General features: G+C 37.8%; 1 protein-coding gene across 3 annotated transcripts in view; it reads right to left on the bottom strand.

Moving 5' to 3' along the window:
• Garem1 (GRB2 associated regulator of MAPK1 subtype 1) overlaps positions 1 to 27,134 on the bottom strand; it is a 191,776-nt gene that overhangs the window by 21,853 nt on the left and 142,789 nt on the right. For all 3 annotated transcript variants that reach the window (XM_063231788.1, XM_063231789.1, XM_063231790.1), the window contains exon 3: positions 18,852 to 18,982. In XM_063231788.1, coding sequence (XP_063087858.1) covers positions 18,852 to 18,982 — 131 coding nt within the window. The remainder of the gene's footprint in view (positions 1 to 18,851; positions 18,983 to 27,134) is intronic.

Below are 27,134 nucleotides of genomic sequence, written 5' to 3'. Positions count from 1 at the left end.
GGATAGATATACCTGTAGAGAATTTCTAAATAGTTTAGACCAACACATGTATTTTTTGAAAGGTATAATATGTATTATCCATTGCATTTCATCAATGTTATCACTTTATGCAATTATCTGTCTTCCTTTACCCATGCTGTTAATTTCATGTTTACTAACATGAAAAGTAAAACCTGTATCCTGAAGTTATTTATTCACATTTTAGTCTAAATATGTTTGATTGTTCATGTACCCTACTGATTTTTTAGCATTTATCTGATTATTTAAATCTCTTTTTTTTTTTTTTTTTTTTTTTTTTGGTACTGGGGATTGAACTCAGGACCTTGCACTTGCCAGGCAAGTGCCGCTGAGCTAAATCCCTAGTGCTTTAGTCTCTTCTTATTGGCTACTTTTTATATAAGGGAAATGCCATTTATAAGGGAAAAGCATTCACTGTTGCCTGAATTTCAATTTCAGTTTTCTCATGTTCTTTTATTAAATGGAGTCAATACTTTGAGAATTTTCCACTGTGATTTAATTCTTAGGTGCTATGCTTCTAGTAGAGATGGTCCAGAGCAGCGTTCTGAGCCAGGGGTGATTTTACCTCAGAGACAGTTGGCAGGGTCTGGAGATGGCCCTGCCGGGGAGAGCTGCAGCTTGTGTTTCCTGGAGAGAGGCCAGGATAGTGCGTCACACACAGAACAGCTTCCAGAGCAGATAACCATCCAGTCCCAAATGTCATTAGTGCTGAGGTTGAGAAATGCTGACATGATTAACATTTCTTTTTTTTTCTTTGATGGTTTCGTGTATTAACTATTCAATATTAAGCTTAATGAATTTTCTTTGATGAATTAATGGAGGGATCTAATTTTATTTTTTTTTTAATTGGTACCAGGGATCAAACTCACGATTGTGCGCTTGCAAAGCAGGCGCTTATGCTGCTGAGCCCCAGTCCCCTCTAAATTTTATTTTTAAAGTTAACTGTATCAGCAAGAGGCATTATGGTAACCATTGTTGATCACCTTGTATTTAGTTTTTACATTATGTATTATGTCCATCCTTTTGATTTGACTGACTCAGGTCTGTTATGTCACATTTGGCTTTACTCTCTTCAAAAAAAGTAAGAACTGTGGGAGTAATAAAAACCTAAATGTGTAATTGTCATTGTACAAAAGAGAGGAAAAGAAAGTGCTCTAAAAGATGTAACTGCATGTATATTTAAGTGTATAAGATAGATAACCGTATTACTGAGTTTTGTTGGATCATTGAACAGCACTGTTTGCAGTCTTACTGTTTCAATATCCACTTTATATGCTTTAATTTTGTAACCTGAACAACTATTTCTAAGATGACAATATGTAATCTATTAACTAGTGATTTCCTACTGTTTATTTTTTCTGAAATTCTGTATAACTTGTACCCTTTTTGTTTTTTTTTCTCCTTAAATAAAATTTAAAAAAAAGTTAACTGCATCAAACGTCTTAACTTTTCCTTTTCTCACTGATTTCAAGAAATACTAATGTGTACCAAATTCATACAACATACACATTTAAATATTTACTTTGTTACTTGTATATATTTTAAGGCCATTTATTTGGTGACCTATTTTTCCATACTATTTAAATTTCCATATCTTTACCACAAATATTTATATCTGGTAACAAAAGCTTACTTGTGTTTATGTTGACCCCAAGTTTTTCGAATGACAAGAAACAACAAAGTCTAAATCAGATGACACACTGACAGAAAATATTTTCAAAATATATAATAGATAAACAGGTAATGTCCTTAATGGTAAGTAACTTTAAAAATGAGGACTAAAGGAAAAAAAAAGCTACAGAAAAAATTGGCACAAAATTTGTAAATCTGATTCACTAAAGATGCACAATGGCTTTTAAACCTATAAAAAGATGTCCAACTTTTCTCATACTAAGAAAAATGCAAGTTAAAAATTATTACGTGACACTATTTTTCATCTATATTTTCATAAAAGTTCAAAAGCCTGACCCTGGGTGCTTAGCAGGTGAGGCTGCTGGGTAACAGGAATGCCTGCCCCGTGCTGGTGAGAAACCTGGTGGGGACCTTGGCAGTGACGAGCCTGTCAGCTACATAGACGTCCCTCCACCCAGCAATCCTAGGCCTAGGAAGACAATCTGCCGGCAGTATAAAATGTACAAATCACTGAGTCGTTATATTATTTGTATTTGCAAAATCACTAGAATTGATCTAAGTGCCCATAAACTATGGCACACGCATGGAATGGTACCAAGCAAAAGAAGGAAAAAAAAGATAAGTAGTCCAATGAATTGATATGAAATGACTTACAGGACATAGCAAATGAAAAAAAGCAAAACGAAATAAATAAATAAATGCATGCTTATATATCATACCGCTTTTGTGTGAATAAAAGGGGAAATTAGTATACATATTTTCTTATTTTTGTAAAACACAGGAAACCAGACAACAGTAAAACTGGTTACTTACAGGAGGCAATCTGCTAAGAAGCAGGTAGAAAGCACACTGGAGAAGGTGAGGCCTACGTATACACCTTGTTACAGAGCTGTGACTGGCAGGATGTACGTTAATGTTCTAAGAATTTAAAAACTGCAGATGGAAATGTGAATCCAACTGTATTTTTTTTAAAAAAAAATAATCCCTTTGAGAACAGAGGCTGAGGAACAATCCAGTGTGTCTGGGATGCCATTCTTTGTTTCTGTGCTGCCGATCTGGAAGACAGCTTGTGACTATGTAATACTGGCAAGGGGGAAAAAGGCCAATAAACGCCGTGCTCCTTTTAGAAAGTTTGTTTTTCAAGGATATGGGTATAGTAATTGTGAGTCAACTTAATGCATGTACGGACTTAATGAGTAACGTGTTGACATTTTTAAAGTCAAACACTTCACTGGGGAAGGAGAGACAAATGGCATAGGAAAAGGAGGATGGGTTGGAGCTGGACCACAAGTACTAACTTGCAAGTCTCAAACTACACACGCATGTGAATTCCAGCACACATACATATCTTAGCTTTTTTGTGGAAACAATTAGAAGCTAAGACTCCCATTCCATTCCGGCACTCAAACCTGGAAGAAACTGAGGCATTGGGAAGAAATGGTGATGCTAGCAGTAAGGCAGGAGAGATACAAGAGGAATATGGGACATTCTGTTCTGCCAGAAAGCAAAGTGCTTGTGAGATGGAGAGAGGTAGAAACACACACAGGAGCCAGCGTGAAGCGGCTCCCATGGGCCAGATTTCTGGGGAAATTTGAGCACCACAGTAAATATGCCATAGTGAATTATAACCTACTGAATAAAATAGGAACACTTACATTCGATAGCAAAAAAGACAAATAAGTGAAAAGAAAAGTAAATGGGAAAAAGCCAACAAATGTGGGGAGTGGTGGGATTAGACAACAAAACTTGCAATTGTCTTAGTAAGGACTGATTTACACAAAACTCATGAATGGATGCTAAATTTACAGAAGTTTGATTAAGAAGCAAGCTATGTAAATGATCTTCCAGAGTGCTAACTGCCAGGAAGAAAAAGTAAACTAGACACTAAAGAAAGTAGGCAGCACCTTGATTGGGTGACCAAATTTCACACCATTGAAGAGAGGTCCAGATATCAACACCATGCACCATAGATCCTAGGACCCCATCCCATTCCATTCCACTCTACGCAGAACTTTATGTCCAGAATGGAACGATGAGAAGATATCATCAGACAAAGCAAAGAAATATTCTAATAAACATCTGCTATATATTTTTCTTTTTTGGCAAACTTAGGAATTGAATTCAGGATCTTTGCACTAAGCTACATCTCAAGGCATATAAAATTTTAAAAAAGTTTTTGATATAGGCACTCACAAATTGTTTAGGTTTGACTGAAACTTCCAATCTTCTTGCCTCAGCCTCCCAGAGTGCTGGCATTACAGGCAGGTGCTTGGCTAATGTATATTTCTTTTTTTTTTTTGGTACCAGGGATCAAACCTACAACCTTGGGCTTGCCAGGCAGGCGCTTACACCACTGAGCTAAATCCCTGGCCTGCTAATGTGTATTCTTAAGAAAAGTGTCCATGCCATGAAACAGAAAGGCAGAAGTGTAGTTTCAGATTGAAGTGGAGTAAAGAGAAATGAAAGGTAAATGCAATGAAGTATCCTTTTGGAACAACTGAAACAAGGACTGTAAATATAAGTTGCCTCTCTCTACTGTTAACTTTTCTGAATATACTGTGTTTACCTAAGATAAAATATTCTTAAGCAAAATACGCTGATGCTTAAGGGATAAGGCGTATGAGGCATGCAATTCACTCTTGTGTGATTCAGAAAAAGATAAATTACGTTATATATATGTACACACATGTGTAAGTGGGTGTGTGTAGTTACAAGCTAATTTGGCTACACTGTTTAGAGAATTTGCATATTATTCTTGCAGTAATTCTTTTAAGACTGAAATCAATTAAAAATAACAAGCCAAAAAAAAAAAAAAGACACTAAAAATTTTAGATATTTTGTCTGCTTAATTTTCTAGATTAACTTTGGAATTTTTGTTTGTGGTTTGTGTTGAAAATTTTCTTTGAAGTGATTTAAATGTATATGATGTTTTGCTAGGAAGTGACATCATTAATAATATATTTTGAAGTAGGCCCAAGTCAATTCTTGTTAGTATATGCTAATAATATTACTCAATATTACTATTCACTCATAATTACTAAGTCATGTTTTGTTATTACAAGTCCAGTACCTTAGTGTAATAGATTTTACTTGATGAATTCTCTTGGTATTCCTAGGAGATTGTATCTTACACAAATGATAAACAATTTGTCTTCAACTTTTCAATTTTTATCCCTTTGCTTACCACAATAGCATGATGGTAGTGGTTGCCAAAGTTTTTTTTTTCATATGTCACATTTTAAGGTGACTATAGCGGCATTTTAATAGAAAACTGTGAGAAATGCACTGGTTTGAGATATTCTTTATCATTATCAATAATGTGCCTCTCAATTCAAGTTTTCTAAAAATTTAAAGTAGAAAAAGTATTAAAACATTTAATGAAGTGCTTCAGTATTTTAATTTTCATGTGCTGTTTTTATATTTTAATGGCAGATTCCCACATACTAGTCTACAGTTTTATCAAGCTATCTTTAGCAGGTATGGGTTTTGGACTTTTGTAGAATGTGAGACTGAACATTTTCGTTTATGTTAATGAAAAGTGTCTGTGTAAAGTAACTGATGATGTTCCTACCCGTTATGTGTTTAGAAAACTAGGCAGAACAATCTTATGAATAATTTTTATCCACCACTTTAGGTCATTTGTGTGCAACGTTAATCTCTGGAACAAGCAATTGGTAAACGTAAGTACTATGAAAACAAATGGCTTTGTTGTTTCCATGATGAAGTAAATGCCTTTGTAGGAGTTAGTCTAAGTACAGAAATGGTAGCACAATATTGTTTTAATGGCAGTGTCTGTTAAGATCTAAAACCCATTTTAGGTGACTCAGAAAAGTGTTATTATTTTTTTAATAAGACCCTAATTTAATTGTTTACTCTGGGACTCAGTATTCACCTGGCTCGAACATGAATGCTATGTGTCTACACTGAAGTCATGTATGAACCAATTTTAATTTATTTTTTATTTGAAAAGATTTCAGACTGCAAAGGGCGTTCCTGTATTCCCCTCACCCAGTTTCACTGTCTTATGTGACCACAGCACATATGTCACACTGGTACAGTACTATATGTAGACTCTGTGCTTTCTTTGGATTTCTAATTAATGTCCTTTTTTGCTTCCTTGTGCAGACCAGACTACCACAATGCAATTTATCTTCTGATCTGTGAGTTTTCTGGTTTTGTTTTTCATGACTGTGCCACTCCTGAAGAACGAAGCTTAGGGCTTTTTAAAAACCAGTAATGAATTAAGTTTTAAGCACAGTACTTGGCTCAGGAGAGGGCTGACCCTCTTACAGGCTCTGTAGCTTCAAAGATTCAGTTACTTTATTTTTATAACTTTGGTCCTCAGGAGCCCACTTACCTTTTGGTGTATCCTTAAGGCTTTTCCATTCAGCTAGCAACTAGATAAACTTAATAGTAATACATGTAGATCAGAGGGCAACAAACTACTGTCCAGAGTTCAAACACAGTGCAACATCTGATTTGATAAATAAGGCTTCAACAGGATACTGCCACACCTGTTCATTCATGAACAGTCTATGACTGTTTCTTCCTGATAATGGCAACATTGAGTAGGTAGTTGTTACAGTGACTGTTTAACCTTCAGACTCTAAAATATTTAGTTTCTGCCCTTTGCCAGAGAACATTTGCCAGTCTTAGATATACAAAAGGTGGATAAAGACCATGATGAATGTTAAATTTAAAAACGAACAGTAAAAGACACACTGCCAAGGATGATGGGTCACGTGTGTTCAGTATGAGGGGCAGTATTTGGATTGGGACTAATGACAGTAGGTCTTTTACTGTAATATAATTTTAAAACTTAAAACATTCATAGAATCTCCCAATTATCTCTTACTGATTATATGTTTATGGCCATTTCTGTCAAATAAAAATGTTACAGTATGGGGTTGGGGATTTAGCTCAGTGGCATAAGCACCTGCCTTGTAAGCAGGCAGCCGTGAGTTCGATCCCTGGTACCGATAAAAAGGAAAAAGACAAAAAAAAAAAAAAAAAAAAAAAAAAAGTTACAGTATGTTCTTTCCCAAAGTCAAAATAACCATAAAAAGAAAAATGCTTTGAACTGACTCAGGACACACGAGGCAGCAATGACAAGGACAGCTAATACTCACGAAAGAGAACTTCCAGAACTGCTTCAGAGAGTGGCAAGAATGATGGGTAAGTGTTTTTTTTGCTCGCTTTTTGGTTTTTTTTTGGTACTGGGGACCAAACCCATGACCTCATGCTTGCCAGGCAGGCGCTTATGCCGCTGAGCTAAATCCCGGGTCCCAGGATAAGTGTGTTAAAGTGAGGGGAGAATTGTGAAGGGACTAATGCTACTGTGACTTTTACTGTAATAAATGCTTTTTTAAAATCTAAACATTCATTGATTTTTTTAAAAAAATCACACCTTGTAGTTGTATGGAAATAATCATGGCCTACGGAATTTGTCTGGAGGAAATACTTTTAGTTACTACCACGAACTAAACTACAAGCTGGTCTGAATCATGACTTTATCATTAAGTGATCTCAGAACATAATGTTTTGCTTTGTTGAGCCTCAGTTTCTTCACTTGGAAAATACCACCAGGTGTTCTGTAGGGTAGATGGCTGTATCCTAGCAACTGCCCAGAGTACTCAGCATAAGATGCTCATTAAATGGAAGTCATGACTACTATTTTTATTAACTATAAAAATTTTACTTTTTTTGTACCAGAGGCCATACTCATAAATGAAATAAATCAGACTCACATGTGTCAACATCGTATTGTCTAGATAGTGTAAGAAATAAGGTAAATAAGATCCAAGAGTTACAACAGATACAGTGAAAGGGAAAGAAACTGCTCAAAGGGAAAACATGCTGTTTGATCAATTTTGCATGCCTGTATCTGGTAACATGCGCAACTATTTTGAAGATAACAATATGTAATACAACTGCCAATGTTAAATTTCTCTCATCTTATTTTCAAAAGTTTTACTTCTTGTATTTGTTTTATACTGCCTTTCATCCCTCTGTATTTTCATGTTGCTAAGTTTTTGTCTACTGCAGTTTTCAAGTCCACACTGCTTTTTCTAAGTATCAACCTTCTCTCTGTACTAAAGACCAAGCTCAAGTTTTTATTGAATGCTATCCCAGAATAAAAGTTATTATCTGACTAGAGCCTGATATATCCCAGAGGAAGTAAGTATATGGAAATGATTCAAAATACACCAGTTTAAAGAGCCAAATAGCCAGCCTTTCTGGTAAGCCATCCAAGGCCCAGAGACAGAGAGAAGCCAGCACCTCCTGTGAGCCTACATGGATGGTGGCTCGGGCTGAGAATTGAGGGAAGACCTCGGACCATCCCCTCCTCCAACTCCCCACCTGTAAGCAACTGGCTGGTTTGGAGGACAGGCTGAGTTGATAGCAACTGACGTACAAAAAGAAGCTAAATGTTGTATTGTTTGGTTGATTTTGCAGTCCTTGGGGCCAGTGGTCTGAGCATCTGTTGGATCACAGTACAGCAAATATAGGGGGTTTCCTTCTATCTTGTTTTTGAGGTCCAATATTATTCTCACTGTTTTGTTTTATTTAATATTCTGCTTTGATTGGTTTTATTCTGCTATATCTGATGGAATGGACAACTACTGTGAAGGTAAGATATACTATGGTGGTCACTGTTGTTTTCCTATTTTCCTGCTTCTAAGTTCTGTACTAATTTCACTGCTTTGTTTTGATTCATTTTATTCTGTTTTGTTTTGCTGGGTTTTATGATTTTTGAAATTAAAAAAAAAATCAAAATCAAAACCAACCGAACAAAAACCAACATATACTATAAAAATCAGACTATTCTGCAAAACTCTCAGTTGTATTGATATATACTTCCTTTTTATTAAAACTCTGTAAAAACCTTGAGGCTTCACTCATTTGGGTACATATTGAGACAGGGCTGTGGATAAAAGCAATCCTCATGAGATTTGAGAAATACAAACACACATCCCAAGTTATTTCCAGTCAGGATACAAGGACCCAACAGTGCTTTCCAAATATGAAGAAATCACAGCATGTGTATCTCATAATTAATCCTGTATTTTCTCCTAATTTACCTTTATGAATACACACTACACAAAATGAAGAAATAATAGGTCTGGTGAAGTACTGCGCATCAGATGAATCAAAAGAGAATGTCAGCCAGCTTTGAGATATGAAGCAGACAGTACGTGCACAGATTAAACAGATCAAAGTTATCCTTACTAAATGTCACTCTCTGGGCGCGTTCAACAGTTTTGCATACATTTTTGTGTCTGTGTGTACTCAGTAATTTCTCCTACCATCATATATAAAAATGCATAACATATGTGAGCACAATCTGTAATCCTATGCTTCCAACTCTGATGTCATCATTAATGCTAGCAATTAGTCCTGCATAAATGATGAGACTAACATACAGAATAACATTGTGGTTACTGACAGTGACAGATGAAGAATCTCATAAATAAATGCTCTTCCTTTGGCATTTGAGCCAGTCTCCTTAGGTTTCTACAGATGTGATTTATTTGCATAATTTATTTCCTTTTTTATTTTTTTTAATAGCAAAAGAAACAATGTGTTCTGTCTAAGTGCTTTGGTATGTGTGCCTGGTTAACATTTCCAGAGTCAATGTTTCCTGAGAGGAAGTAATTCAAAGTGTGTTATCTAAACAACTCTAATAGGTCTAATCCAGGAAATGATCAGGGTTTTACTGTTCATAATTCCCCTTAGAATTACTACCCCATGGTCAAAAATATTTTAAAATACTGAAGTAGAATTTTATATTCATATACATACATGCATGCACACATACATGTACACACTGATGGTGTTGGCAATAGGCTGTTTTACAAATAACTCAACAGAGACTAAAATTCCACCTTTTAATAATCAAAATTAATCTGATTGATACACAGATCAAATAGACATATTTGATTAATATTATATCATATCCTACCAAAGTTGATTTTTATTAACTCTTCCCATTGGGAAAATGACAGAAAATAAACTTTACGACTACTTTAAGACTAAAAAATGTTATGGTGGGAGGAGAAATAAAGTTAGTTTATAACAGGAAGTAGTGAGGATGACAAACACAATGACAGTGATTTAATTTGTGACAGCACAGCAGGCAGCTTGCAAACTGGTAGCTTTTCAGAGGAGGTCTTAAAACCTAGGCGACAAAAAAAACACTGAGCTGTCTTCAAACAGCAAAATAATTAATCGTACGATTGTATTCAATTTATCACTCTGAAGGAATCTTGAAAATAAATGATATCTGACTCATCCTAAGGAAAACACACAACTTTTAAATCTTACTTGTCCAGTCTAAGAAGAACTCTATGAAATGTGATTACTAGAAACAGAAACTAAAACTAGAAAGAGGGACTTCTAAGGCAGGTGTCCTAACAGAAACAAGAGGCAACAAACAATAACAAAAATTTAAATGAGAACACAAGATACCAAATTATTCGGGGAAAGGGTCTCCCCATACATAGGCAAAAGTAATATATCTTAAGAGGTGCTGAATATGTCAATCAATTATAAAATAGGAGATAAAGGTAAGTTTAAATTTTATTCAAGACCCTTTTCTTCTTTTTGGTAATGGGAATCGAACTTAGGATCTTGTGCTTGCCAGGTAAGCACCATGCCACTGAGCTGTACCCCTGGCTCAAAACCCTCTTTAAATGGCAGAAAAGTACAGTGTGTAATAGGAAACTAAAAAGTAAATCATAGTTATTTTGGAGACAATTATGTTAAAATTCATAGTTAACCTCAAACAATGGCTATCTAGAAATATTCATGCTCCAAAATTCTAAAGAAAATGCTGGAGCAAATGATACCATGTCTGTTTTGAAAAATCACAAGACAAGTTATCTCCGTGACATTATCATAAACTTAAAACACAAGGAGGAGAATTTTTCTGAATTATCAAGTCTGAAGCTGGGAGTGGTATTTTTAGATAGAAATAGTGGCTACCACTGAAGTACATTCTGAAAACGAAACAAAAAAATACAAGAAAAAACTCTTAAAAATGTGGTTTCAATATTTCTATTGCATGTTTCTTTATTTATAGGACAACCACAGGATGAAATATACCCAGAGTAGTGTCTACTAATAAGCTGTTTTTACGTTTTTAAAAGACAAACATGACCAGAAAGATGGTGGGGCATAAATAATTACAAAAGTAGAATCATAAGCAGTCCCAGCTCTCTCTGTTAATGTGTTTTCCAGGTTCTGCCTGTGGTTCTTTTAAAATGAATAAAGAAAGAAGCATGACATATGTTTAATTTAACTATTTTATCTATGGAAATAAGATACAGTGTAACTGGTTGGAAGAAGGAAAGGTCTTTATTTCCTCTGCGCTTTTTCAGACTTTAAAAAGGGTAACTATTATGTTAAGATAAAAGGCACAGATGGCCTCAAATCTACCACTTGTGCAAAAACAGGCTGATTTTCATTAACTTGGAACCCATGGAAGAAATTCAAAGTTCAGTGTCAAGTTATACTAATTAAGTTACACTTTAGAACTTTATTTATTTAGCGATGTATTTTAGCCTTTTCAGTAAGTGTGTTTAACATAGCTACAAGCAACAACTGTAGTCTAACTTCTCTACTAATACTGGCTAATGTGTACCTTAAAAAATCCTGAGTTAATACTTTGCAGTGATAATTTTGATTCATGATATCGAAATAGTTAGAAACTACACTGACGGTGATACAAAACAACAAGGTGACTTGTAGAATCCTCCTCCAAATACTGGCATCATAGTCTGGCATGCATAAGATATAAAAGCTCTCAAATAGTTTGGGTCAGACAATACGTGTTTCAGGGTTATAAAAGATGGAAGGATCTTTTGGCTACGTATTGTACGATGTACAATAATTATTGAACGTGTTCATCTGGATTTTTTAAAAAATAAAATGAATTTAGTACACAAGATAATGTGTCAGTGTGAGAGTATATTTTGATCACAATCTTGATCCCCAACTCCACAAATAGACCAAAGAGGTGACTGGCTTGAGTTTTGAGAGCTGGCTTTCATGCAGCTATGTAAGACTCAGTGAAGCTGGCTCACTTACCAGTTTCTTAGTTTCCATTTGTTAAAAAAGATTATATGATGTCTACATGCCTTTAAAGGTCTATAACTTGATGATTAAAAACTCAAAGTCTGTAAACTTCCTAGTCCTGTTGAATTATTCGTAGTATTTTATCATTTTATTCTTGGTCACATTTCTCAGTACAAAATGCTACCACATTAAGTCTTCTGAATCTGACAGTATTTTTTCTGTTAAAAAATTTACCCTGGTAAATATACACAATGGAATACTACTAAGCTATAAAATATTACTTGTACAATACGGATAAAACTAGAAGATATTATGCTAAGTGAAGTCAGTCAGATTCAGAAAGACAAATACTGCATGTTCTCACTTATATGTGGGAGATTAAGAAAAACAAGACATAGAGAAGCAGAGATCAGAAAGCATGGTAGGCAGAGAGTGGGGGTGGGGAGGCTGGGGAGGGTTTCATTGGTCAAAGGGTGCAAAGTTTCAATTAGGAAGAACAAATAAGTATTTGAGATGGTAGACACCTTAATTAGTCTGATTCAGTCATCCCACATTATACACAAGTATGACAGCATTACTTTATAATCCATAAATATGCACAATTATACAAGAAAGGGCACCTCTGAAGTCCTCCTCCCCGCATTTCAGCAGCTCTGTTGCTAGGCAATGACAACTCTGCATAGCAGGTGCCAGAGGCATTGGTGAGGAGCTGATACCCAATGACAGGGCTATGTGAGCACGGCTCCAACCCAGACCACTTGGCTGGCAAATGGATCTGAGAAGGTCGGATGGGCAGAGGCAGTGAGTCTCCTCTGGGTCTGACTGGAACTTCATATTCCTGCATGGGTCATTTTCCGTGGCTGAGACAACGCAAACCTGTTATTTACCTCTGGTGAGATCTGTGCTGGAACAGCTGACAGTGTAGCCCTCACTGGCGGAAACTGAAATAGCAGCACTGCAGTGCCCGTGTTAGGGACCCTCACTCCCACAGCCTCGAGGGCAGCCATCTCAACACACACAGCTTTGGGGCACAGCAGTGAAGACAGGGTACCTGGCACCTGCCGCCAAGCCAAGGCAGCCTCTCTTTGGCTAGTTATTTTGCTGATAGCAGAAAATGTATATGTGGTAAAAGTTTTTATTACTGGGCTGAGCTTGAAAGAATGGAGACATTTAAAATAATTTATGAGGGCTGGGGATTTACTCAGCAGCATAAGGGGCTGCCCAGCAATCACAAGATTGTGAGTTCAACCCCTAGTACCGAAAAACGAAAAAGAAAGTTCATGTATTAAAATAATTTATGGGCTGCTTGTATCACATTTCCAAAAGGCATACAAAGTGAAGTGATATTTTAACAATTAAATTAATAACAATTAAAGCAGTGCTTATGTAATCAGTTCCTAATACTGACATATTGGGTGTAAAGTATTAAATAACGGGTAAGTGAAATCATCTGGGGTAGGAATTTTTTTAAAACATGGAACACTTTAGTATTTTATATTCTGAATCAGATACTGGTAAATTTTTGCTCACGGGCCAGAAAATAATAATTTTAGGCTCTGTGGGTTCATGTGATGTGTGCTACAACTCAGCCACTGTGCTGGTATAAAAAGAACCACAGACAATATCTAAACAAATGCATGTGGCTGGGTCCTAATACAACTTTACTGAAAAAAAAAAGTGGCCAGTCCACAGACCAGTTTGCCAACTACATACTTGGAAAGAACCTGGGTATATTATGTCTCTTAGTTCTCACAGCAAATCTATTAGTAGTACCACCTGGTGAACACCCCATGGGCTTGGAGGATCATGTGACTGCTCCTGGTCACAGTCCATGCTTGGAGCTGGAGTCTGAACTCAGTACCAAACCCAGAGCCTGAGCCAGTGCACAATCCGATTAGTCCTTGGGTCTTGCTTAAAGAAGGGTCCATGGCCTGATGCAGCAGGTGCCTGTTTCCTATTATTAAAAGGCAGGAGATGATCAACTCAGAAATAGCACATCTTCTGACTGGAAACGAACACAAGATCTGAGATGGTTGATGAACAAAGTGAAAGGTAAGAGAGATGGTTGGGCATCTCCCAGCTATAATCCCAGCACTTGAGAAGCTGAGGCAGGAGAATTGCTGGGAGTTTGAGGTCAGCTAGGGTTACATGTGAATCCAAGGCCAGCCTAACTACATGGTGAGACCCTGGATCTAAATAAATAAAAAGTAAAGAGAAAGAGAGAGAGAGTGAGTGAGAAAAAAAAAAGTCCATTACAGTTCAAACAAATGTTAAGAAAGCAAACAAAAACAAAATTCTTGCCATGGAAACCAAAACCAGATGAATAAAGAAAAACAGGGTGGGGGAAAACAGAGGCAGGTGTTATGGGTTGTGTCTAGATGTCCCCAAAAGCTTCCTGCAGCCCTAGGTGGGGCTTTTTCAGAGGCGGTTGACTCTAGTGTGTGACTGATTCACAGTGCAATGCTTGGACATTAGTCCATGGATTGGTTTGGCACCGCCCTTATCTTGGTAGCCTGGATACAACATTCTCCCTTTCTCCCTTTTTGATTCCTTATCTTCTGCCTGCCATTTCTCTGTCACGCCTGTCTACTGTGCTACCCTGCCTTGGAGCTAGCCAATTGTGGACTGAAACCTCTACAAACTGTGCGTCAAATAAACCTTTTCCCTTTGAACTCTGGATGTCGAGTATTTTGTCTCAGCAAAAGGTAACTGAGACAGCAGGTGACTGCTGCTCTAAAAACATGGAATCCTTCAGCTATTTGGAGATGAAAGGAAATGTGCAGAAATTATCTGTAAGCGTATACCCGCCCCACATACCCTTTATTTTCTTGACCGTATTACCTCCCATTTGCAATTCCTATTTGAGGCTATGAATCTTGCACTCCCACCTCCTCACTCAGTGAAGGTTCTATGGCTCAGCACTATCCATGGCTACAGAGCACACTTCATGAATATCTTGGCTATCTGGGTTACAGTCATCTAGGAGAACCTCAAAGCCGATTAACCCAAGCTCTCTGCTTCTGCAGCAACCTGCATCTGGGCAGCCACAAAGGGCTGGAAGAAACACAAGGTAGTGCTGAAAAATCTCACTTGAATTTTATTGTGACAGAACTCTGGGTTGACCACACTATGCACTGCCCTTGTTAACGTTTAGGCTTCTGAGCTAATCTTTAAGCTTCCTGTGATGGCTACCAATGGCTTCCATTTTGCTGAATGTAACGATAGTGCTGAATTCTCATTTCATCGATCTCTTAAGTAGTACCTACACAGTTGCTTATCCCTCCTTGAAACGTGGCTTCTGGACCATCACATGCTCTTCTTGGCTGTCCTACTGTACTGGGACCTGTTTCTATATACTTTCTTAGATCCTTAAGTTTGGGGATATTCCAGGGTTCAGTTCTCAGAATGTCAGGGCTTTCTAAGCTTGGCACCACTGACATTTTGGGGTAGACAATCTTTTGCTGTGAGGGCCTGTCCTGTATATTATGGAAAGCATTGGAGCATCCCTAGCCTCTGAAAGCCAGAAACATCCTTTACTTCATGATCATAACAATTAAAACCATGATGAGATTGCCAAATGCAGCCCTGTTGGACCCATGGCTCTACCCACATATTTTCCTATAGGTGATGACCTCCAGATGCTTCTCCAAGTACCAGATCTGAATGTTCAACTCTCTTCTTGACAGCTCTACTCTGAGGTGTTATTAACGCTTGTTGATTTATCTACTGACTGTCTCCCTACTAGTTTGTAGTTGGCACTTCAGGTAGGGATTTGCTATTCATTGTGTACTCTCAGGATGGAGAATAAGAGCTGGGCAGAGCAGACACTCAAAATGTACAGGCTCACCAAGGAACTAAACACTGAATGTAGAGGAGCTCATGGCACAGGGTTAATCAGGATGGGGCAATCAGGCAGACACTTTTAAACACATCAAGGCATTTTTGAAAGACAAATTTTCTGTAAGTGCAGACTGATGCTTCATTTAAAAATGTGTAAAAAACACTAATATTGCCTTTTCCTCTATTTAAAATTTTGCTGTACTGGTGGAAAACCACACAATTAAACTTCCCATTTTTTCAATATGCTTGACTCTACTTCAAATTCTTTTTATATTTATTTCAGTTTATATATATATATATATATATATATATATATAACTACACATATAAATATTTATTCCAAATCTTTTGAAATAAATCTCTAGACTGTTAGGAGGCCAGTTGGCTTTAAATTCTTAATGGACAGCGGCTTCTTCAATGGTGTTTTCTTGATTTATGCTGTTTCAGAAGTGGAGCGGAAAGGGTGAAGGTTTTCATAGACATTTGAAATAGAAAAAGCTGCTTCCTGTTTAACAGTTTCACCTGTGACTAGACAGAACTATTTTCCTTTTTATCGTCCTCCGGGGAAGTAATGACCAAATGTACCATTTCTTTATACCATCCCCATCGCACCTGAATTCTCATATACACTATAATCACAGGTATTTTTAAGTAAAGAAAACTATGACTTCTAACATTTTTACTTTTAGCCCAAGTAGTATCCAGACAACTGTAGCTCATCTGAGTTCATTTATTCACTTTCTGTAACATTTCTTTATATGCATTTTCTGAGGTTCCCATAATAATCATTCTTTGAATAGAATTGAATAATGTCTCAATGATTCATGCAAGCTAGATGTGATGGCTCTTAAAACTTTGTAAGTAATAGACTAGAGACATTAAAAATTTATGGTTGCACAGCATGGAACTCAACCGCGATCTAATTAGCTTTGTGGATGCTGTAAGCTCACATGTGATACACTTATCTATGCCTTTGAAGTCTTAAGTGACATCTCTATTATAAACATTCTAATGAAGTCATTCAAATATGGTACTCTTAAACAAAAAACTATCAAAAATGAATTTCCATATTATCTTTCTAATTATTACTGATTTAATACAAAATTTTCACAGAAAGCTGCTAGAAGCATCTTTTAAAAATATTGTACATGAACAATGTGATAAAAATAGAATGTTAAATTTTAATACTAGAGGAAATCTTTAAAATCATAAAAATATTATGCTTGATTTCCCATCATTTATTAGTTTTAAAAGAGGGTTTTAAAGTATCAGTTTTTCTATCTAGAGCATTTTTTTCACTTAGATAATTCTAAATATGATTTTTTTTTGAGATGGGGGTCTTGTTACATTGCCCAGGCTGTCCTCAGACTGGATCATCCCATCTCACTCTCAAGCAGTTGAAATTACTATATAAACCCCTCCCCTACAACCAACCCAAGGCCTTGCACATGACAGGTAAACACTCTATCACTGAGCCATATCCTAGCTTGTTACGGTTTGTGTCTTGATGTCCCCCCAAAACCTCATGTGGCCACAGGTTTTTGGTTTTTTTTTTTGCTGAGGAGGCTGAATCTAGAGCGTGTAATTGATCTGAAGTACAATGCTGCTAGTTAGGGTGCTGATATTAAGGGTGTGTAACTGCTGGATCCAGTCTACTGACTGGACTGGTACCACCCTAACACTGGTAGACTGGATACAATATAAGGGATAAAAAGAGGCTTGTCTTGCTCTTTCTTGCTCATTTTTACTGTCTTCTGCCACAAACTGTTGTCCGTCTGACAATGCAACACCCTACCTTGAAGCCAGCCAATTACGAACTAAAATCTCTTAATTGTGAGCTAAATAAAACTTTCCTTCCTTAACTTTGGGCATCATGTATTTTATTTCAGCAAAGAGAAAAGTAACTAAGACACAGCCCTAAGTATAAATTTTAAGCAAAGATTTAAATCATACTAAGATACTAAAGGAATCAGATTTAATGTCCCAGGGCAGGAAGCCTAGTATGCTTGAAGTTCTGGGTTTGACCTCCAGAACCACAAAGATGAGACAAGACAAGATAGGACAGGACAGGACAGGGACAGGACAGGACAGGACAGGGCAAAAGCTTTTATCTTCCTGTGACTCAACAGATCATGGTAATTTCAACACGAAGATCATGTTCTTATAAATCTTCAATGTAAATGAATGCAAATTGTTTTGACTGTATATTGTACTGGATCACTGAAGTAGTTAAAAATTACATAAATATTTTTATATGTAAGTAAAATTTACCTAGCAAAAAATTTTACAAAACATAAAATCTCACTGATCATAAAACTAAAGAAATCAGACCACAGCAGCTGTATTTTAAAAATGGAGGAAAGAATGACTTTGTTTAGGCACGGAATGGGCAGAACCATTTGTCCAGTAAGGAGGCTTCTGGAGGCATCCCCCCATTTCCTGGAGATGTGGGCGGAGTGACTCACCCACAGCAACACTGATGCATTCTCGGGTCAAGATACAGTCTCTTGTTCACACAGAGTAGATTTCTAAGAATTACAACCTTGCCCCCTAAACTTTAAAAGGTTCCAAGAATAAGAATTAGTTGGACTTCCTGCGGCGTGGAGGTAAAACAGGGACTCTTTTTAACATGGTCGCATACTAAAAGGTCGCAGTGTAACTGTGGATGCTGCTGAAGAAAACACAGCAGAGGTGCGGGTGCTAATGACTGGGCTTCCTTGGTGTCACTGCTTCAAAAGCTAGTCTGATCAAAGGAGCTTGCACAACTTGCGGAAGGGGATGGATTGCCCCTTTGAGAATGCAAATGAAAACAAATCAAGCACAGTAGACCTTACCCCACTGTTCTGTAGGTACCGTCTGTCTACTAGCTTTCCTTGTGTCTCCAAAATGAGGTGGGTGAGTATGTACTGATCTCAGGCATTTTTAGTTAAGTGTTTAGTATTAATTTCATCATCGGTCTTCTCCTAACAGTACAGTGCTCAGACTGCACATTTAGTCAAAGAACTGATACACATAAGGGGTTAAAGTCTGAATTTAAAAAAGAAATCAGTCTTTTATCTGCCTTAGCAATTTCCTTTTTGACCTCATCAGTTTTAAATTCTAACAGAAGATAATGCTAATGAATATAGCATGTGGTCGGGAGTTAGGTCAGCTTTGTAATACACAGTCTTGGCTGACATTAACCCAGTGGAAGGTATAAGTTTCCTAGAGGGCACAGAGATGAGCCCATTGTGGACACACAAATTATTTTAGTGAGGATAAGTATTTGGTTCTCCAAGAGCTACCTTTACGTTGAATGTAATTTCCTCCATGACGTACACACGCTCAGGAAATGCCTTAGCCACCTCCTCCACGCTGTTGAAATATTGCACAGGCTCCTTTATATCTCGGTCTTGTTCCAGCAGCTTGAATTGCCCTAAAACACACAATGAACCGAAGAGATGTGAGATGTTAACGCGGGACAGCTGTCACCGTGGCGACAGCATTTTTCATCTTTACCCCAATCTTTTTGTCAGATTCCCGTTCATCATTAAAAAAAAAAAAATACTGTCGGCAGAAGGCTTTATGAAACAAGAATATATAAAAATACATATAATAACATATAATTATATATTCTAAAAAGTCCATTTAAGAATAGAAACAAAGATGCTTTTTCTCTTTTTTTGTTTATACTCAGAGTTTATTAGGTTGAAAATCACACTGAATGGATGCTTGCCACTAGACTTACTGTGTTCATTTTGCTTTTAACGTTGTTACCTGTCACTTATTTGTAAAACTATCCACGTGTATTACATTCTAAAACCAATGCCCAGTGGCTTGGTGGAATTAAATTTTAAAGTTAGTGTCTTAAATAGAATAAGGGCTGGGGATGCAGCTCTGCGTAGAGCATTTGCCTAGTATGCACAAGGCCCTGGGTTTGATCTCTGGCAGTACAATGAAACAGAACACATTCATACAGTGACTTGTTGGCTTTTACAGGGCTAAAATCCTTGGTCTCAGCAGTACACAGGAAATATAGGGGGTTCATGAGTTGCATGGGGTAAATTTCAGAGGTACCAGCCTCCACAGATGCAGAGGGCCTGGGCTGCAGAGTGACGACCTTCCATGACTTGAGCCCAGCTAGCTGTACAGTGGCTATGACTCCATTTGCTCCTTCTTTTCTTTTTATTGTATTCCTAAAACCATCAAAGACCTAATAGGTTGTACAATTTCAATATTAATGTTCCAGCTGGTACATTCTAGAGTTTTCAGTTTTAAAATAATTGACTCTCTGTAATCAAGAGTATAGTGTTTTAGTAGCTATTTTCTGAGTCTGTTTATGACATAATGCTAGAGAAACTTAAGCTGTCACGAGACAGAGCTCTGTGTATGTGTATACAGGGAATCAAGGAGAAAGAGAAACATTCGTTTACACTTTCAACACACTTTTTTTAATACTGTCTCCAAGATGGAAGCATTTTTCTAGATGCTGGAGACTCAACAATAAACAGAAAACACCAAAATTTGTCTTTCTGAAGGTTACATTCTAGATAATAAATATAACAAAGGAGTAGAGTGTCTCACACACCTGGTGGGAAAAGGTATTGAACACAGGGCAGGCTGAGGGGGAGGAGCATGCAGGGTGACTGTGCTGGTGCTGCTGAGGAGGGGAGCTCGGATGGAGGTGAGGGAGTGTCATGCTTGGTAGCTTAGGATGGAGTTCTCAGAATTTTAGGCACAGACACCAGGCTTGTGCAGACATCCTCAGTGAACACTACCTGACATATTGTGGGTGTGTCTGGAGAGGGTGAGAAGAAAGAGGAGAAAGAAGGTCAGCGTGGAGGAGAAGTGATTCCAACAAAGACTGCACAGGCAGAGATGACAGCCAAGAGGCTCCTGGAGCAATTCAGATGTGAGCTAGGTAGGGCCTGACAATGGTAAGAGAGTGTTAGCTCTGGTTTGGACAGCTGAAGGAATAAACTGTCATGAACTGAGATGACATGGGCTTGGAGGGTGGATGGAGGAAGGTGTTAGGAATGACTCCTGATCCTCAAGCCTGAAGAGCGCTGGGCATGCAATACAATGGAGGTGTCCTGAAAGCTTTCCCTTGGATGTATTAATGTGGAGATTACAAAAGAGTTTTGCTTGGAAATAATAGACCCAGTCATCATGAGAACATAGGTGCTATTTAACTATGGCACTTTAATGGTGAATGTGGTCTTGAGTGTAGACAGGAAGAGGTCTGAGGTGTGAATCCCAGGACACCGAGAAAACTGGCAGCACAGTGAGAGGCAAGCTGGAAGGGGGTACAGCCTGGAAGACAGGTGATGCCAGTGCTTCAAGGAACAAGTGTGATGCTGGAGGCTGCTGATGGGGCAGAAATGAGGCCTGAATGCTGCAGATTTCACGGGGGACTTTGGTCAGCATGGTGGAATGGCTGTGTCAACATTTGACTGACTGCACTCAAGAGAGCCCCAGAAGGGAGAAACTGGGCTTGACAGGAATGATTACCAAATGATGTCTGAGGAGTACTCTGTAGAGGGAAAAGACATGGAGTGGTGGCTATAGAGAGGACGTGGACGTGAAACTGGGAATGCTTGTTTTCTTTAACAAACAGGAGAAGTAAGAGCAGGCTCACATGTTCATGGGGATAACCAACAGAGGGGTCAAGCCGAGGACAGGAATTACTGGAGGTCACCCTGAGGAGGTGGGAGCACGGGCAGTGCATGTCCAGCTCCTCCAGGCAGCAGTGGGAGCTGGAGGAAGCTTCTTATTGCTTCAATGTTTCCAGCCAAAGTTGAGAAAGATAGTGTTGGAAGGTTAAGGAAAGAGATTATCCAAAGTCCTGTGAGAATGAACACTGTAATATGACTGTTGGGTAACACTGGGTAACACCAAGTTTCTACTTAAAAGTTCAAGGTGGTGATTTAAAAGAAAAACCAGAAAGCACGAGTGTTCTTCTCCAGGCAAGCTTACAGGTACAGGGCAGCACAAAGTAGGTAGAGATGTGGAATCTGCCGGTGCTGTGAAATTGCCAACTAAGTACGGGAAGGCAGAAGGGTCCCTACACTGCACAGGCTTCCGTTGCGTAAAGAGGGGTCCCAGATCATGGGCAGGAAGGAGAAGAGTGGAACAAAAGCAGTGAGGCCAATGATAGTGGGCTCTGATGCAGCAGAGCTTCTGATTTTGGAAGAAGTTAGCTCCAAAGCTGCAGAAGAGAGGCCTGCTTAAAAATCATTATTACCTGAGGGCTCTTGATAACCTGGAGAAGTATTTTTCAGGGATATATCTAACCAAACAATACACGAGACAAGCACTCAAAAGTGTCTTCCAGAATGAAATGCAGACCTTCAGCATGCAATGGGATACACCAGGAGACCAAAGCAGTCATCAGCGGGGTTACAATTTATATGTTCATTTGATTGGGCTCTCACCATCTGAGAAAGACACTGGATATTTGCCAACATTTCCAATTATCTACAACTGTGATTTATATTTTCTAATTTGTTAGATGAATAAGAAAAGAAATTACATATTTGGAACCTAAACACAATGCAAGCTATCTGTCATGAAGCCAGGCATAATTTCAGGAAAAAATGCAAATGACATCCTATTTTCAAGAGCATGAAAGACTAAGTTTGTGATCAATATTTTTGAAAAATTTTCCTAAGACCACGACCATCTGCAGGCATACCAAACATTCATTAAGTGATTGGCAAAGTTTACTCTCTGAGATACATATATATATATATATATATGTATATATATATATATATATTCAAGTAGCCACAGTAAAGAAAATAGAATGATGAAATTAATTTTAATAATGTATTTTAGGTAGTAAACCTAGATTTAATATAAATATCATGAAATATTTTCTAGGTTTTTTGCATTAAGCCTCTTGAGTTCAGTGTATGTTTTATATTTCCTGATAAAGCAGAATGTTTCTGCTCATGAATAAAAAGGCTTATAACTCATATTTCCTTTTTTGCCTTGCTTCATGGCTGATATTCTGGTCTAAATAAAAAGATCCTTTTTTCCTTCCTTCCTTCCTTCTTTCATGCATGTATGTGTTGCTGAAGCTGAACTCAAGGCCTTGTGTGTGCTAGGCAAATACTGTACCACTAAGTTGCGTACCTAGCATGGTATCTTCTATCTTCTCATCCACCTTGATTAGGTTCTTGGTTTTTTTTTTTTTTTTTTTCCTTTTTGAGACAGGGTCTCACTTTGCAGTTCAGACTGGTCTTGCACTCACTTTGTAGCTTAGGCTGGACTTAACTCACAGCGATCCTCCTGCGTCAGCCTCCCAAGAGCCAGAATTACAAGCATGTGCCACCATGCCTGGCTCTTGGGTTCCTGTTTTTTAGGCACTCTTTAAGTTATTTTCTGTGGGTGCCTATGATCTTGTATTGACTAGAGGTCTCAAATGTATTCTAGCATGAGTAATTGCATCTGGCTCCTTGGTCTTACCTGTATTTGTTAACTCCTTGGAAAGAAAAGACAAGAATCATACACACATGGAAGCACTTACAGAAAACTACTGAGAACAATTACAACACACATGTGAAAGGAAAAAAAGAAGCAACAGCCAAACAAATGTTTCGACTTTTAAAGTTTGAACATGTTGTTCATCAGAAAAGATTCTTTCATTCCCTAGTTTTTTCAGTCTTAAAGATTTTAGTTTATATGTTTATTTGTATATATGTATTAGCACATTTTAAACATTATCCTGTTATATGTTAAATTAACTAAAACCAATTACTGTACATTTCTAATATGCCTTCAAAGTCTAAGGAGCAAAAACCCATTAAATATCTTCTAAGCAAAGCTGGATCACAGTACACAGGTGACTTCCTGTTCTAGAGGTTGGTAAACTTGTTTTGCAAATATTTTAGGTTTTGTTGGATAAACGGTTTCTGGTGATGGAGGTGTCACAAGAGCAAAAGCAGCAATGGACAACATGCAAAGAATGTGAGCAGCTGGGTTCCAATCAAACCTTATTTACAAAAATAGGCAGTAGGTCTGGTGTGGCCCACAGGCCACAGTTTACTGACCTCTGTCCTGTTGCATGAAGTAGAAAGTAAGGATAAGGGCAGTGGCAAAATAAGATGAGAAGTGACAATGGCCAGTCCTTTTACTGCACAGTAGTCACATCAAGGTCTCTTGTGAGGCACCTGAAACCAAGTCTTAAGATGTTTATCTGGGGTCTAAAATCCTCAGGTGTAAGTAGCATTGTCTTGTACGCCAATAATGCAAAATAACCAGCCAACATGATGGCCCGCATTTTTTTTACCATCCTTTACAAGATCATATATTTCTACAAACTTTTACTTAGCCTATATCCTGTTATAAATGAATGTGAAATTCTTGGAAGAGTCAACTTTACATACTCTGAGAAAGATGCTCAGCTACGGTATTACCACATTCTCTGTGACGGCTATGGCCCGGAAACTGGAACTTGTCAGAGTCCAGCACTGGAGCCTGGATGAGTTCAGAGCCAGTCTCCTGCCAAAAGTGAAATCAATTTACATAACACATATTCCCACAATCCCCACATAGAGGAACTAATTTTTTTTAACAAACCATTTCATGAATAACAGAGTCTTTTGTGCCACCAAATAAAAACATTTAGAGATTGTGGAAACATCTGTTATGAGATGTTACTGTCAAACTTTGTTCTCGGAGAGGGTGGAAGCTGCATTGTCTTTCAGCAGCTTTGATGATTTCATAAAATGTCTCCATTGTGTGAACTGGCCCATCTGCCGGGCCTGAAAACTCCCAGGAATCAATCCAACACCAATGACATGCTCACCATCTACAGTTTAAATATATTTAAGGTAGTGTTTAGAAAGCAAAGGTGGAAGCTGTATTTCATGAGTTATTTCTAAAAATGATATTTCCTAATGAATACAGTGACAAGAAACAAGCATCAATGAGAAAATATCCATTTTGTTTTTGCATACCCCAAAATAGTTATAGTGATTTTCCTTCAAACGGGTAGACAGGAAGCACAGCCAAAATTCTCCCCTTGGCAGCTAAATTTCCAAGGCCTGTACAACACTGAGGGGGTTATGTTAAAATGCATTCTCCTTTACTTGGAGGGAAAGGTTACTTGTCAAAATAAGAAAATGGAAACAAATTTTGCTAATTATGAAGCAGGAACAATAATGCTGAGGTGCAGAGAAAGAGCAGAAAGAATGAGAGGTGGTGGAGTTCAGGTTTGTCCAGCTTGTTACTGGCGGGGAGTCACGGTCCATGGTCAGCGCGCACTCACATTGTGTCGCTCACATTGTGTCACATTTGTGTTCCGCTGGCAATGAGCATTGCCTGTGACAAATCTTTTACAGCTATGCTTTTACTGTCTATGATCCCTTCAGCACAGTCGTCTATTTTGTGTGTGTAAATAAAATGAAACAGAAGGAGAGCTGAGGCTTGCAGGATCCATTTGTGAACTCGTAACTCACGTGAACAACAACACTCCACGGACATTTCTCCCTCACTGATGGGAATAAAAAAAGGCTGCAGAAACCAGCCTGAAATAAAAAAAAGAGAAGAAAAGAGAAAGAAAAAGAAAAAGAAAAAGAAAAAGCCAGAGCAAGAAAAAGTGCACGTACTTTGCTGGTATAAATAGTGCTTACTAAATAGGGAATGAATAAACATCTCTTCTCTTACCTCTTTCAGGTAGAGGTCATCAACATTAAAAATTAGATAGTTTCAAGTCCACGATGCAAATGACATGCATATTCAAATAGGTGCAAATAACCAAACCTCAAACTATTAGGCCATTTCTACAGATGAAGAAATGAGCAATTCTCAAGTGACACAAACAACAAACCATTCACTATTTTTGAGTAAGCACATAAACGTGGCCAAGAATGTGCACTTACAATTAAGATCTAACATGAAAAGCTCTGTTGTATTTTTATCTTAACGTATGTATGCAGGCTGGCACCTTCAGGGCTGGAATGCAAAAGAGGCTACGTGTATATCTATGGCTGTGAGCAGCAGCAAGCAGCAGGCTTCCTTTTACAAAATTTAAGTATAATTGTCCATGGACAGTGTGTGAAGACTTACCTAAACCCTTCATCAATAGTGAATGCTACTTAGCTTCCTTTATCTTGTGTAATATGAAGAGTTTAGTTAGTATATGCAATTAGCAAGAAACCCAAATAACCCTAGACAGTACAATACTAGGTGAAGTCTCTCTTCAGTCTTATCCTCAGATCTCTCATCTATAGTAGCTATTATTTTCTTTTACCTCTGTCCATAGGTAGTATTTGACATAGTCTAGCTACATATAATGCTACCCTTTCCAAAACAAGAAGAGTGTTTTGTGTATATAAAGCTCTTATCCTTTTTCAGAGTTGCATTGTATTCTACCTCATACATATACCATAATGAATTTAACCAAGGTCCTGTGGATGACCAGATTTATTCCAATTTTCTGCATGCAAAGTGATGTTGAGGTTATTATTTTGTACTGAAGACTTTGTGTACCAAATCCAAATATATTGGTGGGGAAATGCATAAGTAAATGTTGGGTCAAAAGGTAAGTGCATTTTTATTCTTGATATATATATTACCAACTATATATTCTTGATATATATATTACCAACTAACAACTTTGTACCCACTGTACTCCTCTGACAATGCATTTCTGCATGCTGCTCCTGATAGTTCACTGTTAAACATTTTTTACTATCTCTGCCATTCCAACAGAAGAAAAACAGTATCTTATGAGGGCTTTAATGACCTTTTCTTATTATAAAGGGTACAATATTTTTGTAAGTAATTTATAATTCGTGTTCTGTGAATTTCCTATTCATTTTGTTACTAATTGTTGAGATCTGTGGTAATCTTAAGCACAGTTTTAAAAATAAAAATACAAATGAGATACTATGACATGAAATCTGAATCCCTACATCACTTCTAGATAATTCCGAAAATTTTGCACAAAAAAGATCTGAGGAAAACAAATCCCAGTGAATGTAAGGAACACATCTCAAGACAAAGGCTCAGAATGTATCACTGCACAGGGTAGGAATTAAAGTCAAATAAGAGAAAGAAACCAACAAAAAATACTGATCATTAGCATGATTTGTGGGTATTTCCGATTGTTATCTTCATCTGAGGATGTATAAAACAAGCACTGAGATATCATTTTCCATTCTGAAATTCCACCCTGTGACGTGAACTAGACCTGCCTGTAGTACTGGCAGCACAATGGGGACCGAAAAATTACTCCCTTACTTAGATTTGGGCAACACCTCAGAGCCCATCCTCCTTCCATGTTCTAAGAAAGGTAGAAAACAAAATCTCAAAGACCCGGGAAACCTCTGAAGCTCCGGACCAGAGCACGCACAGCACATGCATGCTGGATCTCCTGGCCTGACCTTCGGTAATCTCGTCCCCATCGGAACTTTGTTATAGATTCCCAAATATGGCCTGCATCTCAATTGTGATTTAATCAGTGAATTCTGGGACACACATGCTTGTTGAGAACCCCTGAGATAAAATGAACATGTGAGTCCCAGAACCCCTGCTGATTGCTCCTGTCACTTCTACCCCAAAGACTCAGAGGCACCATG

The sequence above is a fragment of the Cavia porcellus genome, unplaced genomic scaffold, assembly GCF_034190915.1.
Source record: "Cavia porcellus strain 051 isolate PalLab524CR breed Dunkin Hartley unplaced genomic scaffold, mCavPor4.1 scaffold_20, whole genome shotgun sequence".
In the NCBI taxonomy this organism is placed as follows: domain Eukaryota; kingdom Metazoa; phylum Chordata; class Mammalia; order Rodentia; family Caviidae; genus Cavia; species Cavia porcellus.
Note: the sequence above shows the minus strand (reverse complement) of the source record. Positions and strands in the feature narration are given on the sequence as shown.